This window comes from Rhinolophus sinicus, chromosome 1, assembly GCF_057876585.1.
Source record: "Rhinolophus sinicus isolate RSI-liver-muscle chromosome 1, RSI-T2T, whole genome shotgun sequence".
Lineage (NCBI taxonomy): Eukaryota > Metazoa > Chordata > Mammalia > Chiroptera > Rhinolophidae > Rhinolophus > Rhinolophus sinicus.
The window spans coordinates 57,150,966-57,168,975 of NC_142501.1; the positions used below are offsets into that span (position 1 = coordinate 57,150,966).

The window sequence follows — 18,010 nt, forward strand, 5'->3', positions numbered from 1 at the left end:
AGAAGGTGCTGAAACAGAGCCACTGGTGAAGCTAATCACCGGCCCCTGATAAGAGGAGATCCAAGTACAGTATGGCCAGTCCCTGCCCTAGCCCCATCACAGGGCAGGGGCTAGAACGTAATAATCTATAAAAAGGAGTTCTATAAAATCCCAAAGCATGATGCATTTGAACGGTATTATCACAAGCACTCAAATCATTGCATGACATTCTAAATCCACAACCCATCACGGTGATCATTAGACACCAGCCTGGGACAGTCCATGACCGAGTCCACAGTGGAGGTGCTACATAGCTTCTTTCAGGCTGAGGTTTCAGGCCAGAGAGTACAAAGGGGCCCAGGACATAGCAGCTGTTCCATCCCTACTCTGGAGAAAGACCCAAAGTACAGGACTGGGGTCTCTACACAGGGGAGTCAGGCCCAGCACACAGGACCCGCAGCTTAGGGAACATGGGAAAGGCATGGAATGGAGCATCAAGAAACCTGGATTCTAGTCCCAGGCCTGCCACTCCCTGAGTATTACCTAGGATAAATTATTTAACCTTCCTGAGACCCATGGCTTCATCCATAAAGTGGAGACCCTAACTCTCTCAGTTGATTCAAGAGGGACCATATGGAAAGTGGTCTACTAAGTCACAAAAATGCTGCTTGTCTCAACCTAAACTTCTCTTTCTTAGTTGTAGGTTCTAACCTGAAGTGATGACGAAGGAAAATCAGACTCTGCCTGAATGCCTCTTCTGGGACTCTCTGACCTCAGGGCCCTGCAGGGACCCCTGTTCTGGGTGGTACTTCTCACACAGGCTGTTCCTGCCTGCGCTCGCCCATGTACTTCTTCCTGAGCCACCTCTCAGTGGTGGAGCTCCTCTACACCACCGACATCATGCCCAGGACCCTGGCTGACTTGGCCTTCCCACACCCCCAGGCCATCTCCTTTCAGAGATGTACAGCCCAGATGTACATCTGGGCATCTCAGAGTGCTGCCTGCTCATGGCCATGGCCTATGCTTATTACGCCACCATCTGCCGGCCCCTGCACTTCTCCACCCTCACGAGCTGGCAAGCCTGCCTGGCCATGGTGGGCATCTCTTGGCTTATGGGCATCATCAGAACCACCATCCATTCCTCCCTCATCTTCACTCTGCCTTTCCCCAACCACCCAATCATCGCATGCTTTCTCTGTGACATCCTGCCAGTCCTGAGGTTGGCAAGTGCTACAAAGCACAGGAGCGAGACCTCTGTGAAGACAGCCACCATAATCTTCATCATGGTCCCCTTCTCTTTGATTGTCACCTCTTATGCCCACATCTTGGCATAAGAAGGCCAGTTTGACAATGGCCTTCATCCAAAGCCATTAAGAGGTCTTTTCTACCTGTTTTTCCCACTTGCTCATGGTCTTCCTCTTCTTTGAAACAGCCAGCATCACCTATATCCAGCTCCGGGCAGGCTCTTCTGTCACCACGGACTGCATGCTCAGCCTCTTCTACATGGTCATCATATCCATGCTCAACCCTATCATCTACACCCTTCAGAACAAGGAGGTGACAGGGGGCTTGTGGCACACGGTGAAAAGGCAGGTCTTCTCACTCTGAAGGGACTCAGAAGATGTCTGCTCACTCACTCACTGCTCTTCCCTCAGTCTTCAGGTGCTGAACTTAAACCCCTAACAGAAACCATGAAGCACCTCAAAGAAACAAAGCTTCCTGGCAGAAAGTGTTGGAATTAAAAGAGATAAATCTGTATCTTACCTCCTAACCCACACCCCAGACTCACTATCAGACCATGGGCTACAGGACAAGGTAGAATGGACGGGAATGCTGCCTGTAGGGAAGAACATTTAGCATTCTAGATTGTTCTGGATCCCTGAGCAAGGTGACTGCCATGTCTGCACCAGTAGTCAGAGGTCCATGTCAGTTATGAAAGCAGATGAAGTTGACATCCAAGTGAGTGAGTGAGGGAGTTTACCTGGCCCTTTGATCTAGTTTTCTCCCAGAAACACACTGCAGTCTTACGCTCTGGATGCCTGTTACAAGAAAGAGAGCTGTTCCCCCTTGAAATATTCCACATGAATATTCTTCCCCCTCTTTCTGACATCACGCATAACTGGTGATAACACATCCAACTGAATAAGAGGGTCTCCCTGACATCCCTATCCTCCTTCCAATGTGTGCTATCAGCTTGATCTCATACCTCCTTCAATGGCACCTCAGACTATGAGAAGCCCTGAGGCCATCCTGGGTAGGACCTAGAGAGAGTGGACACTGAACACTCATTGTGGCCACCCAGCATTTGATCTTCTTTCAATGTGTAGAGAATTCCCCATTTTAGAAGTCTGGTGAGGAGAAAAGCCACCTCCCTCTGTGGAGCTGAGAATGCGTCCTAACCCCCCAGGCATGTGATGTTGTTCTACTGGTCTGACTTTGACTGAGGCAAGGAGCAGCGCGCTCGCTCTCTCTCTCCAGCAAAGAAAGCTGTGACAACAAGTTTCTGGCATAGATCCGATCCCTGGTGGCAGCACCCATGGTTTCTTCAACTGACCAGTTCATGTTTGGGAGTTATTCCTGGAAGCTTAGCTTCTGCCATGGTCCCCAAACCTCCCAACAATACTATATTTTGATAATTAGTTTTCTGCTTCATCATCGAGACAGCTTCTGTCACTATCAAGGCTGGAGGCAGCAGAGGGAAAAACCTTAACCCTCGTGTACTAGGAATAAAATGGTCTAGACCTTGCTTAGAGACGAGCTAAGGAAACTTGAGGTCAGAAAATATCCTCAAATTGACAGAGTCAAGGAGCCCAGAGCTATACAGCACTCCTGACATTCAGAAAATAAGTAATAAGCTCCTTGCCCTCGTAGGGCTCCTAATCTAATGTGGGTGGTAAGAAACCAGCAGAATCAAACATATGGTGATGGAAGGAGAACTGACTCTGTGTGGTGAACACACAATGGGATTTATAGATGATGTAATACAGAATTGTACACCTGAAATCTATGTAATTTTACTAACAATTGGCACCCCAATAAATTAAAAAAAAAAAAAAACCAGCAGAAACATATAATGAGAGTAATTATAAGGATGTGTAAACATGCATTGGAAGGTTAATAATTGATAATAATTTGAAGGTGTTTCTGGAGGCTTCCTGGAACAAGTGGCTCAGTGCAGTACTTCCAATCTTCCTCACATTGTGGCACGTGTACAAAGTGTTAATATTTGAATGGCACACCAGGGTAAACTGAAGGGGATTTGGAAGCATCTAGATAGGGCTTGATAAGGAAAAAAATTCACTGTACTGCTTTTACTATATACTTACAAGGAAAAGAAATAGTCTCAGAGATATAGAGGAAAAACTGATGGTTGCTAGAAGGGAGAGGATGAAGGAGAAGGGGAAGGGATTAGACAGCATAAATTAGTAACTACAATATTGCCACAGGGATATGAAAGACAGTTTGCGGAATATAATCAAAAATGTTGTAAAGATTTTCTAGGGTATCAGATGGGCACTTGTCTTATTAGAGAGACCACTTCATGGATGGTGTAGGTGCCTGACCACTGCACTGTACACCTGAAGCTGAAGCTGAATAATATTGTATGTCAACTATCATTTAATATATATATATAGTCATGGGATATAGAGTATAGCATAGGGAATAGAGTCAATGGAATTGTAATAGATATATACGCTGTCAGAGGGCCACTAGATTGGGGGAGGGGGTTATCACTTTGTGAGGGATGAAACGTCTAACTATTGCATTGTTTTGTACACATGAAACTAATTTAAAAAATCCAAAAACAAAAAGAGATGAGTAGCACTAAATTACAAGAACGCAAATAAAAATAAATAGCCAAAATTTATATTATATATATATATATGTAATTACAAGGAAAATAAATCATACAGTAATATGCAAAATTTTTAATACTGGTTTTACATAAAACTTTCAGATAAAATATTTTAATATTTATAAGAAACTTAATCTTGCTTCTGTGAATAATTTTTATATTAGATTTTGTGCTTGGAAAATATATAAACACCTCCTGATTAAGATCTTTAAGCATTGATTTCTTAAAATAACTGATGGTCACCATCCAAGAAAACCACTCACAGAAGTGGGTGATAAAAAATGTAAAACCTTTTTCAAAGTCATTCAGAATTATTCACCTGTTGAAATTATATGTAAATATATGTTTACATTTACTAGCTCTTCTTTTTCTTTCATTGACAAATGGTTATGTTTATAATTCTTGTAATCATGCAAAAGAATTTCATATCCAATCACAGTTTTTCTTTTTTTGTCTTAAACAACAGAAGTCTAGGTTCTCACCATTTTGGAGGCTAAAAGTTCGAGATCCAGATGTCAGTAGGGTTGGTTCCTTCTGAGGGCTGTGAAGGCCTCTCTCCTCGATTTGTAAATGGCCATCTTATCCCTGTGTGCCTTTTTATTATTATTATTTTTCAATTACACACTATATTATGTTATTTTCGGGTGTACAAGATAGTGATTAAACATTTATATAACTTACAAAGTGATCACCCTAATAAGTCTAGTACCCATCTGACACCATACATAATTATTACACTATTATTGACTATATTCCCTATGCTGTGCTTTATATCCCCACGACTATTTTCAATCACATTTTCTCATGTCAAGTATTTTGATACAGTACTGTTGGAGCTCTAATGTGCAGAACGCTGGCCCTCTAATGTGCATGCGTTGTCAGAGCAGCCACCATGCAGCCAGCTTATATACCACAATAGGGCACATCAGTAGTTAATGGACAGAAGTATCGGATATATATGAAACAGATTCAGGACCCCCATGGAGAGCTGAGGACCATTCCTTGGGCCGTGTACTGTGTCCCTTGAGCATATGAACCCCAACTCCTCCACAGCTCCATGGGTCCCTCGTCCACTGTGGGCAGCAGGACACTTGGGACCTGGCTGCTGGAATAGACGTAAAGATTGCAGAGCACCTCTTGGGCTGCGCTCCGCCTGTTGAGGTCAAGCAGGGGCTCTGGCTCATTTTTGTCACCAGCTGCAGGAACCTCAGGGCGTATCACCAAACCCCACTCTTTTGGGGCTTGCCCCTGAGTAGCCCCAGGTAAGGCTACTTATGGCCAGATGCAATGAGCCTGGGAGCTCTGTCTATTCCAAGACCCCACAATGCAGAAACCAAGGGCTAAGAAGATCAAGGTCTTACAGACACTTCCAATCCATATGGCCCTCCAGTGTGCCATGATGTACCCTTTGGGAAGTTCAAGTTTAATACATTCATTCAGAAAATACCATGTCAAGCTATGTGCCAGGAATTTGGTGCAAAGGAGAATAAAACAAAACCTTATGAAGGAGACAGACCAATTAACAGGCAATCACAATTTTATATGAGACATATACTATAGATAACAAGACAGGGTGGTCAGGAGCACAGAAGAGAAGTCCCTAATCCAGCCTAAAAGGGACTGAGAAGGCTCCAAGGACAAAGGGATATCTTAACTGAAATGTGAACAACAAGGAGAAGTTATCCAGAGGAAGAAGTAAGAAAGGAAATAGAATGTGCAGAGGTCGATAGCTGAGCAAGAGCATGGCTCACTCACTCTAAGAACTGCAAGGTGCTCATTATGATTGAATATAGTGAGCAATGGGGAAGTGAGGAGGAAAATATGTGGTAACCAAGTTGTTGGGGGTTAAAGAGGTTAATTAACCACACTTCTCCCTTTTGGGTTCTCTACCAACTAGGAAAAGACACTGGAATTAGACAGGAGGCAAAAGATCAGCTTAATTATTAGGCAAGCTGAATTGAACCATAAATTCTGCATTCCTCCACCACAGCGTTCAGCTCCAAACCAAAGTATCACGCCAATGAGTTAACTGGTGGAACCAGTCACATGCCGGTGCCCTGGCTGCAAAGGCAGCTGGGAAAGCAAGTTTTCTGGCTGTTACTTTGGGGAAAGTGAACTCAAAATGCAGAAAACTTCCCAAACATTAGAGTCGTGTTCAAAGGATTCTGGAAAGAGAAAAACAAGAGCTTGAACCCAAGGTCAAAAATGAGTTTCCTACTCCCCACATTTACCACCACTCCCCAGTTAGGGCAGAGGATCTGTGCAAATAACACATTATGGGACAAGAAGACCTGTCCCCAAGCTTACCACCTGAAGGATGAAAGCGGGTGTGTAGCCTAAGGCAAGCCAGCCTGAGAAAGAAAACCAAAGAGGTCTTAGGCCCTGCATATGCAAAAATGCGTTCTACAGTATCGTCAGTCAGTAAGTTTACTCCTCCCATGAGAACAGAGTGAGGGGCTAGAGAGAAAGGTGGGAAGTATTTCTATCCTTGTTCCCTTTGAGTAGTGGAAATTTTAAAATCCCTTCATCTTGTGGAAAACCTAAGGGTGATAGGTGTGCTCCCACCACCGTCCAGTACAGATCATGAAAGATGTTGGGATCACTTTAAAATTCAGAGACTCATCCTGAGTGACAAAATCAAATTTGAGTTTTTAAAAGATCATTCTAGCTGTGACGTGAGGAATAGATAACAGTGGCAGAAAAAGGAGACATAGAGACCACTAACAAGTTTATCAGTCAGGGCATCTAGTTGCAAACAACAGATTCCACTCTGGTCATCTTATGCAGAGAGGAATTATTCAAAGCTAGTTTACAGGGTCTCCAAGCAGGGCAGAGAACCAGAGACTTCAGCCATGCTGCCCGGGGACACTCAACACTCTACCTGGTGGCCTGAGTATCCACACCTCCGACACTAGGAGCTCGTTTCACACAGCACCGCCCAGTGCATGCTGACGGCACTTGGGACCAGACATCAGAACTCTGCCACAGCTGCCCCCAAGAGCCAGACAACTACCTCTTTCACACATTCTCCAGACCATAAATTCTGCATTCCTCCATCACAGCATTCAGCTCCAAACCAAAGTATCACGCCAATGAGTCTAACTGGTGGAACCAGTCACATGCCGGTGCCCTGGCTGCAAAGGCAGCTGGGAAAGCAAGTTTTCTGGCTATTACTTTGGGGAGAGTGAACTCAAAATGCAGAAAACTTCCCAAACAGTAGAGTCATGTTCAAAGGGTTCAGGAAAGAGAAAAACAAGACAAATGCCCACCAGTTGCAGATCCCACTGCTATAACTGAAATGAAATACAGGCGCTTCTAGGACCCTCTCCATTGAAAAGAGGGAAGAAATAACAGTGCAGTGGACTGGTAGAAATTTGGGGCATAAAGTAAGTGACTAGGGCCTGATCAGGAAGCACAGAAAGGCAGTAGAGTCAGGATGAATAGTAATAACAATAGCTAATCCTGCTTGAGTACATAATTAGTAAACATAATACTAACTTCTTAACCAACAATTGTCTGTTTAATTCCCATAAAAATCCTATGTGGTAGGTACAGGGATGGATCCCAATTTTGTGGGACCTAAAACTTACATAATTTGAGATGGCCCTATTTAAGAAAGTAAAACAAAACTACAAATATAAAATTAGATACAAACATTTATTTTAAATGAAAAAATAAATTATTAAAATTAGAATTTTTTTAATTAGCAAATGCCACCAATGTCATACAATCCAGAAAAATAATATACTTTTGTTAATTAACTGCCTGATCACCTCTATAATTCTTTTCATCATACATTTTTTACTGTGTACTATTTGATTTCTTTCATATTCATGGCAATGATTTTGTAATACACTTTCTGCAGAGATTAGAAAGATGATTTGTCTTTCGCCTAGCATGGTTGATTGAAATTTGTTGTTCTTTAATTGATAGTTTAGAAAAGACATTTTTCAACTTCACAACTCATTATTGGTAATTTTATGTAAGTTTTTAGGTTTGTAGTCAAATTTGGTCAAACCTCTGTCAGCTTTCTTTCATATATTAGCTGTAGATTTCCACAATGTTTCAAGTTTTCCTGTGCAATGAATTCTTAAATAGTCTTTGAACTAACCTCACTCAATCTCCAGTTTGTCCTCAAGATTCTCATTGGGATAACATATTATTATTATTATTATTGTTATTATTATTTAAGATTTTAATGGGGAAGGGGAACAGGACTTTATTGGGAAACAGTGTGTACTTCCAGGACTTTTTTCCAAGTCACGTTGTTGTCCTTTCAATCTTAGTTGTGGAGGGCGCGGCTCAGCTCCAGTCTAGTTGCCGTTGAACCGGCAACCTTGTGGTTGAGAGCCCACTGGCCTATGTGGGAATCGAGCCGGCAGCCTTCATAGTTAGGAGCACGGAGCTCCAACCGCCTGAGCCACTGGGCCTGCCCTGGAATAGCACATTAAATTTTATGTTTTCTTCTTCATGTCAGTATTTTAGGTCTAATCAACAAGAGATCTAAAACTTTTACCAATGTGTTAATATGATTCACCCTTCTTCATTAATTACATGGTGTTCCAAGTCATCTATTGCTGCATAGCAAACCATCCCAAATTTAGTGGTATTAGACATCAATCATTCCATTATGCTCATACTTTCTGCAGGTCAGAAATAAGCACAGCAAGGATGACTTATCTCTGCTTCATAATGTCTGTGTCATCAGCTATACAGCTAGCTGGCTCTACACGCTCTCAGGTGAGAGAAGCATGAAGCCACCTAGGGCTGAGTCAGTCCAATTTCAATGGAGGAAAAAGCCTCTCTCCTTGTCTTGTTCAAATGCTAACTCAGGAAGTCATTCCTTTATCTAACTTTGATGCCTCCTGTTGCACTATCAGTCTTAATATATCTCACCCAGATATATTTGGTGAGACTGAAGGAAAGTGAGTTCATGTCCTCCTCATCAGATCTCTTCTGCATTACAAGAATATAAATATCCATACCTCTCCATGCTTCTCTTCCCCAGGCCATCTAACTCCAACTCATCCCATTTCCTTGCCCTGAAAATTGGACTGCCCTCAACTGGACTGTAAAACAATAAAAATTCTTTTAGAGGGTAATTTGGCAATATGTTTTGAAAGTTCTAAAACTGTGCATATGTTTTGACTCAGCAATTCCATCTCTAGAAGTTTGTGCTCAAAAAAGCATAAGTATATAATGATATAAGTGCAACGATATTTATCTCAGCAATATTTACAACAAATTTTAATTCCAACAATAGGAGATGGCTTTACATTATAGCACTATATTGTACACCTGAAACTAATATAATATTGTATATCAACTATATTTAAATGAAATAAAATAAAAATAAATAAATAAATCAGAGTACATTCATATAGTAGGATACAATATGGAAATCATGCTTTAGAAGTCTACTTATATGGTAAAATTCTACAATATGGCTTAATAAAGTGGCAAATGAAGTTTATAGAACAATTTGAACAATATAATCCCATTTTTAGTTTTTTAAAATGTGTATATTTACATAGATAGAGGGAAACCAGACTGCAATAATTTCCCAAGGACATTATTAACACCAAAATGTTAATAGTTATTTTCTTTTCCTCTGGATGCAAGATCCTCTGCAATTAAGAGTGTTACTTTTGTCAACCAGAAGAGAAAATAAGTACTGTTTTAAAAGTCCCCATTTATTGTGCCTTGAGAGTGATTTCCCTCCTTGTACCGCTCCCTCTGGAGGCTTATTGCTGAAGGAGATTTTATGAACAAGCAAGGATGCCTTCCCAAGAAAAGTAAGATGGTGTTAGATCCCTCTGGTCAGCAAATTAAAGTGACCCCAAGAAATAGTGGACAGTTTGCAAGAAACAAAAGCATCATCTTGGGAGCCTAGGGACCAGATCTGACCTTCTGATCAGGCAGAGAAGAGAGATGTATGATCATTTCTACTGTAGCACCAGAGATAGAAATGAAAAGCAAGTCTTGTCCCAGGTGAGAAAGAAGCTAAGTAGAGAATATCAACATCTCAGGGATCCCTGGGAGAGAAGTTGTCAGTCAGGAGCAAAGTAACAAGACCTACCTAAAGAAGCACTAAGCAGTGTCTGAACTGCCAAAGCCAGGCCAACTACTCCCTATTTCTCTGCCACCCTAGTGACCCAGGTCAAACCTCACACCCGAACCAAAGGAGCTCTCGCTATACCAGAGGTGACTGATGTAAGAGACAGAGTCTGGCAATGGGGAGTCTGGGAGAAGAAGGAAGGGGAGGGTCTCCAGGAATCATAGCCTTAATGAGCCTCAGGAAACACCAGGAAATGCTTGGTCATCACACAAGATGGTCATAGCTGCCTTCTTGCTTCAATCTTTCCTCAAGTGCATGTTTCTTCAGCTCTGTACCTATAAACAAACCAGGTCAAGGCTGTAAGAAGAGGCTCTGGAGCAGAGCTCTGAGCAGTATGTCAGTGCCTTGAGCCCTTGAGCTAGACAGGCCAAGGAATCCTACACTCATCATACAGAGCCCAGGCCAGACCCCTGAGGACTGCAGGTCCCAGCTTCCCCCTCCTCCTTGAAACTGTCCAAGGATCAGGTCCCTGTGTCCAAGAACTTCAGTGACTCAAGGGCTCAAAGATATCTCTTCAGGAGCCTCCTCATGGCCCCTGTGACCTCCTGGTTCCTCAGAGTGTAGACAAAAGGGTTGAACATGGGAGTGATAACTGTGTAGAAGAGGGCAAGGAACTGGTCCGGGTTCTGACAGGAGCCTGTGCATGGCCTCAGGTAGGCAAAAATCCCAGGCCCAAAAAAGAGCATGATGACAAACAGGTGGGAGGAACAGGTAGAGAAGACTTTTCGACGTCCCTGGGATGTCGCAACCCCAAGGATGGTGGCAAGGATACAGGCATAGGAGGCTATGATGAGTAAGAAGGGGATCAAGATAAAGGCTATTGTGAGGACGAGATTGCCCACTTCACCCCAGAAGGTGTTCGCGCTAGCTAGTCTCAGCACAGGCAGGATGTCACACAGGAAGTGATGGATTGTGTTGGCACCGTGAAAGGGCAAAGTGAAGATGAAGATGGAGTGCGTGGTGCCGGCGATGATGCCTATAAGGTAAGAGGCCCCCACCATGCTGGCACACGCGCCGCGGTTCATCAGGGTGGTATAATGCAGCGGCCGGCAGATGGCAGCATAGCGGTCATAGGCCATGGCGGTGAGCAGGCAGCATTCTGCGATGCCAAAGAGGACAAAGAAATACAGCTGGGTGAAGCAGATGGCAGATGGGATGGTGGGGCGGGAGGAGAGGAGATCACCCAGCATCCTGGGCACGATGGTTGTTGTGTAAAGGGTCTCCACCATGGAGAAGTGGCGGAGGAAGAAATACATGGGCGAGTACAGGGCAGGGTCCACCAGTGTGAGGAGGATGATCAGGGAGTTGCCCAGCAAGGTGACCAGGTAGATGCAGAGCACCCCCCAGAACAGAGGGCCCCGAAGGGAACCAAAACCTGAGAACCCCAGCAAAACAAACTCAGTTACTACCGTGCCATTGTCACACATGATCATTTGTGACATGATCATTTAACCTTCTATGCTCCCAAGGCCAAACTAGTAGGAGCCAGGAGAAGGCTTCGGCTGCAGCAGAAAAGGTGAGGAATCAGCCACAAGCACATCCCACTTATCAGGAGTGGGATGGGTGAGCACCTGGGCTGCTAGCAATCCCCTCCCAAAAAACCCTTCAGGACAGAAAAAAACGGTAAACTGGGGGAGTTGACTGGGAATGGCTCTTTTCAAGTTCCTTGAGGCTGGGAATTTGAAAGATTAATGGGTGGTTTGTTCCACTCACCCGAGTGCTGGGTTCTAGAAGCAAAAAGCTGGAACTGGTGGAACAGTTCCGTTTAAGAAAATGGTGGAGAATATGGGCAGAAAGGTGGGTGAGCAAACAGAATAAATAAAGCTGGCAGAAGGAGATTGGAAGAAAAATGGATCCACCATGAGGCAGAGGAAAAGCTGGAGCAAGAATAAGACCAAGAGAGAGAAAGCGAATACACAGAATCAAAGGCTACGGAGAGAAGGCAGGTGGGGCTTTTACCTGCAGATGGGTCCCCATGGACCTCAAAATGCCCCTCCCTGGAATCACGTCACAGAAGCTCAATTCCCTCAAGAGCCTAATGCCCAGAGCAGAGGATGGGGAGGAAAAGTAGGCAGGGGAGCTGAAGAAGAGGGAGAAGAGTTTTACTTGGGGACCAGGGAGAAGGAAGTGGTTTCCTCCTGCCCCCTCTAGTGCCTAAGCCCCTCCAAATTCCCTGCTGCTGGGCCTGCCAACTAGAGTCTCCACCCCAAGGACAATAGAGACCATGATGCAGGAGGGTCTATGATGCATCCTGGGTCCCTCGGCAAGGCCTGAATGAAGCTGGGCTCAGAAACCAAATGTTCTAGCTCCCTGGCCAGTACCTGTCTTCTGAACTGCTCGACCCACTGCCCCAAGAGCTGCCCTCTGCCCATGGCCCTCTCCCAGAATTAACCCCTAGGTTGCTTCTCTCCTGGAAACTAGGAAAAGCACTTTTTCAAAACCGTCTTGTAAAACAGTGCTAACACCCAAAGAAAAGAAACTGCTGACATAGCAACAGGTCTGACTTCTGGTAGAACTTCCCCACCCAACCCAGGAGTTCAACTCTCTCCCCCAGCTGCTGAGGAAGGCTTTAGAAATAGGAAGCACTCACCTAGATCTCAGCTGGGGCAAATGACACCCAACAGCAGGGAATGACAGAGGACACGCAAGTGGATGCCTAGAGCACTAATGACGCAATGACTAAAAACCACAAAGAAACTGCAGGTCCTTAGAATTATGTGTATCACTTAACCAGGAAAGAAGTTTCTTTGCCACAGGTTCACCTCCTCTTTAGTGTTCTATGGAGAGCTTTCTAATTCAGGCATTCTCCTGCTTGTTTGCCTTATTTTCTTTTTCAGTTTGCAAAAGTTTATTTATTAATAATTTATGTAGATAGTCCATCTCAAAGAGAGGAAGCATAACTCCTCACTCCTTAAATGTGGGCTACATATAATGACTTTCTGGAAAGAAGGGGGGAAATAATAACTGTACAGAGGAGCAACCTGACAAACACCACCTGAATCAAGTGATCAAGGTGAACATCAACTGTGTCTAACCATGTTGGTAGTATGTACTTTTGATCTGATGTGATAAGAATGGCACATCACCTTTGTGGCCTCCCTCCTACAATCCATAAGCTCAGTTTACTTATAAGAAAAACATGAGACAAATTCCAGTAGAGGGTCATGCTACAAAATATCTGACCAGTACTCTTCAAAACTGTCAAGGTCATCCAAAACAAGGACCGTCTGAGACATAACAACAAAATGTAATGTGGTATCCTAGAGAGAGAAAAAAATCACATTAGGCAAAAACCAAGGAAATAATCTCAGGTAATAAATAATGTGCCAATATTGGTTCACTAATTGTGACAAGTCTATCATACTAATTTAAGATGTAACTAATAAAGGAAACTGGAGTGGAGTACATGGGAAATATGTGTACTATCTCGGCAATTTTTCTGTAAATCTAAAACTATTCTAAAATAAAGTGTTTTATTTTTTTAAGTTAATTTATTGCCATGGAAAGATGTTCACAATATAGTATTAAGTGATAAAGGTGAGGTACAAAACTATAAATTCTCAATATAAAATATATATTCAGATAGATAGATAATTAACAATGATAGGCCTGTGGGTGGAATGGACTTGGAATGTTCTTGATTTTCTTTGTTACATATCTTTTTAATATAATTCTGATCCATTAATCATACAATGGGAAAAATCATATTACTATAAAGCATTAAAAGGATGGAATTTGTTTAAACATATTTTTAAATGTCTAAATTATTTTCAACCAATTATGCCTTTGGAAATGTTTTTATTAATAGTTTAACTTTGCAATTTGCTCAATAGTGAATGTTTCTAATTGTCAGTACACATTTTTCAAACGTATACATTATAGAAAGGCTGAGTAGAACATGAATGAGCGCGCTTAAGTTGTTTCCAGAAATGTGATGTTGAGCATTTCTGCAATTTTCAATTAAAAAGAGTTTAAAATATAATATACAATACAATAAAATAAAACAAAACAGGAAGAGGGGTAGAAACTGGAATATGGACCCAAAAGGGCAGCCTTTTTTCTAAAGACAAACGTAATTCTGAGATTTGTTCAAAATGGGATCATATCGCCCCCGTGTGGTAAATCTCCAAATAGCCACATTCAACGCAGTCCCCACTCTGAGCTGTGTGAGATGGTAAAAGGAAGGTGCCTTGAAGATCTTCTGCTCGGTCCAAACTCCAGTCTCCAGGGGTAAATAAGATCCAGAAAAGCTCATTTGGTTTACCCAAGATCACTCAGTGAATTCAGGACAAAGCTAAAACCAGTAATAACATGTCATTTATACTGCATCAGCATTGTTGCATAAATCACCTCATTTAATCCTGACACAGTGAGGTTTAATTAATCCCACCCTACAGACGAGGAAGTGGGTGAGAGAGAGGAAGTATCTTGTCCAGGGTCACACAGCCTGACAGCAGCAGAGCCAGAACTCAAACACTGTCTATCTGCCCCCAAAGCCAGTGTAACTAAACACTATAAACCCAGGTTCCAAACCCAGTGCCTACCCCACATGTCCGTAATGTGTCTGCATCTAGATCACAGAAAGAAGATGTTTTGGAGACATCTGCTGTAATTCCATTATGTCACAAAAGAAGACACAAACATGGAGGGGAGATAGGATTTTTCCATGGTCACTGAGGGGCAAAGCTAAGGATGGAACACAGGTCTCCAGGCTCCTTACCTAATGCCCTCGCTGGGCCTCTGCTCTACTTACCCACCTACTGCAATTGTGTGTGTGCATGTGTGCACATGTGTGCCTGTATGTACATCTGTGTAACATACTCACGTATATATGGGTTCAGGGACCATCCTACACACAAAAAGAGTAGCCAGGAAAACCCCCAGAGTAATCCCTGGGAACAGGAACTTCTCAAATTGGCACCAGCCCCTTTGCAGAGCCTGGAGGTCAGTCAGAGTCAGACTGAAGAATTTAAAGGAAGAAAGGGGACGCTGGTGGTGTAAGTTACCACAACTGGGGCCCTAAGGGACTGGGGGTGCTTCAGTGGGTACAAGATCGCAGGCATATACTACCCTGAAATACAGTGCGCAAGGCCCACAGGGACGCTTGAGGCCACTAGGAAGCCAGACATCCTATAAATAAGCTGAGCTCAAGCATCCCCCAGGACAAGAAGCCCAGGCAACCAAAAATAGACCTGCCCCAACCAAGAAGCCTCTTTCATACTCTTGCCCAAGCAGCACTGGCAGGAGAGAGGAAAGCATGGCCAGAGACAAGGGAACCACCTCCCTGATGCCCCTGAGGTGGGAGTGCCCTGGGTGCTAGTGAGTCATGCCAGAGAACCTGAGGGCAGGTGTGAGGCAGCACAGGACAAAGGCCACAGGCATGTATCTCTGACACGGAAGGGCCCACTCTCACCTCAAGTGAGGCGTTTTCATCCAATGTCCATCTAGGCATTTATGTAGGTGAGGTGATTTCCACCAAACCAGAGTTCGTATTCCTGGAATACACCTATTTGCTGTTCCCCTGCCTGAGAATCTTTCTCCACCTTCTCCTCAAGTTTACATCCTGTCCACCCTTCCAGGCTCAGCACAGAAACATCTCCTCTGAGAAGTCTCCCCTGGTTCTCCCAGAGAACCACATTACCCTACAGCCCTCCATGTTGTATTATCTCAAAACTTAGTAAATTAAAAACACAAACATTTACTAACTCATGGTTTCTGAGTCCAGAATCTAGACATGGCTTAGCTGGGTGCCTGTGGCTCTCAACAAGATGGCAATCAGGATGTCAGTGGGCTACCCTTGTTTTTAGGCTCCACTGGAAGAGTGTCTGCTTCTAAGCTCACTCACAGGTCTATTGGCCTCACTCACTGGGGACATCAGTTTCTGGCCATGTGGACATCTTCACAGAGCAGCTCACGTGGTGGCAGCTTCTTTCTCTCTGAGTGAATCAGCAAGGGAGAGAGTGAGAGAAAATGAACAAGATGGAAGCCACAGTCTTGTTGTGGCCTAACCTCAAAAGTGACATCCCGTCACTTTTGCTATGCTATTAGATGTAAGTCGCTAATTCTAGCCCCAATAGGTTCAGATTACAAAAAGCACTGACTTCTGTCTTGTTAGCTCTGTCTTGCTCTCTCCCTCTCACACCGAGGGAAGGATCTGTCATATTGTGAGCTACCCAATGGAGAGGCCCACACGGCAAGGAATTGAGGTCTCCATTTACTCAAGGGAAGGGGATTACATGAGGGCTTGAACACCAGGAGGTGGGGATTGCTGGGGCCACCTGAGGGGCTGCCTACCACACATGTGCACCTCTGTCCCAGTGGGCATTGCCTGAGCATCTACTGAGTCTAGCACTAGGTTGGTTAATCATATTACTTAAATCCCATCATCCATCTAGTGAGCTGGGCATTATTATTACCTCTTTGCAGATGACGAAGCTGAGGCTGAGAGAGATGATGTGTGTGCCTTGCTCAAGGTCCTGTTTAGTCGATGAGCAAACCAGGATTCCAGCCTGAGCCTCTAATCCCAAGTCCACGCCCTTTGTGCTATAACTGCCTGCCACTGGTCACTTTCCACATTGGGCTCCTGGCTTCACCACCTATAAGCTGTGTGATCATGGGCACATAGTTTAACCTCTCAGGGACTTGGTTTGTTCATCTGTAACCAAAGATGATTCCTACCTCATACGGCTGTTTCAAGAATTAAATAGCAAAATGTATGAAAAGCACTTAACACAATGTCTGGTGGTATAATAAAAAACAGCATTATTTCCCATGAATCAGGAGCTAGAGACGGTGAGTGTACTATGTCTATTTTCACCCTGGACTGAAAAGACAAAATTTCAAAACAACAAAAAAAAAACGCTACTCAAAGGATACCAACATCAAACAAAGTATAGGATCAAAGGCAAAGTATCTTGAAAGTTACTACTTTAAGTGGAGAAAAGGCTTAGCAGGCCCTCGTCTCCCAGCCTCAAGGGCAAGAAGAGGCTTTCTTGGTCAGGACCTATGACCTTTCTCAGAACATTTTTATTGAGGTGAAAATAGAAATTGGTTGGCTGCAGTGTCTGGGGTATGTGTTCATGAGGGACGTGAGTGGAACCAAGGAGAGGGAAAATAAACTGAAGAATAATATGAAAATGAGTCAAAAGGAACCAGTGGCTGTCAGCAAACCCCACAAACTTTAGAAGATGAAACTGGCCTCAAGTTGCAGCTGAAGACATTACCCAAGAAATTAGAATTGTGCTGGCCTCCCCCACAGACATCATGATTAAAAAAAAAAAAAAAAAGTAAGTCTGGGAAATCCATGTACCCTGAACCTCAGAACCTCTCCTGGGCCAGGCTTTCTCTTTGTAGGAAAAACGAGTGAGCAAATATCTCGTAGGAGCTAAGAGCTCCTGGGAGAGGGAACTTGGGGAAGGGGATGGCCTCTCCAATCCCGTGAGATCCTTTTTGCTCTACAAGTCTAAACTCACTTGAATACATTGGATGCAACTTGATAATTAACAAATACTTTCTCCCCACGGATGCTGTGTAAGTTTTGATTAATTCCCTGGGGTCAGCGGAGTCTCTCTGTTTCCCTCAGGCGTGCTCCGCAGGCCTGAAGCCCCCAGTGCTTCTGTAACAGTAATTACCTGCTCCAATGAGGCTGTCTCCACCAGCACAACAGTAATCACAGCCACAGTAAAACCACAATTATTTTTGTCCCTCAACATTAAAAAATAAATAAAAAGTTTACAGCCTAGCCATAAGTAGAGCACATCAGTAATGTCCTTTCATTATCTCATTTGGTCCGCATTCCAACCCTCGAGATAGGCCTAGCAGGTCTTACTACTCTGTTTTAGTGACAGGAAAACTAAGGAAACACGTGACTACAAAGTCACTTGGCCAACAAGGGTGGATCTGGGACTTGAAACCTAGAAGTCAAATCCCCAGCTCCCAGTCCAGGATACTCTAATATACCACCCAGTCTTGCCCATCTTTGGGCCCCTTCTCCTACCAGCTCTGTCCCCACATCTGTGACTTGTCCTCTGGAAGCCCAGCTCTTTGCAACAAGAGGC

General features: G+C 43.7%; 2 protein-coding genes across 2 annotated transcripts; one reads left to right on the forward strand and one right to left on the reverse strand.

Moving 5' to 3' along the window:
- Positions 1-698: 698 nt before the first annotated feature.
- On the forward strand, positions 699-1,587 carry OR10P1 (olfactory receptor family 10 subfamily P member 1). Its single transcript, XM_019742223.3, is given in 5 exon segments — positions 699-729; positions 732-806; positions 809-955; positions 958-1,310; positions 1,312-1,587. Coding segments are annotated over 5 exon segments (882 nt in total).
- Positions 1,588-10,453: 8,866 nt separating this feature from the next.
- On the reverse strand, positions 10,454-11,395 carry LOC109452912 (olfactory receptor 10P22-like). The gene has a single exon (XM_019742224.3). The coding sequence runs from the start codon at positions 11,393-11,395 to the stop codon at positions 10,454-10,456; it is 942 nt and encodes a 313-aa protein (XP_019597783.3).
- Positions 11,396-18,010: the final 6,615 nt, after the last annotated feature.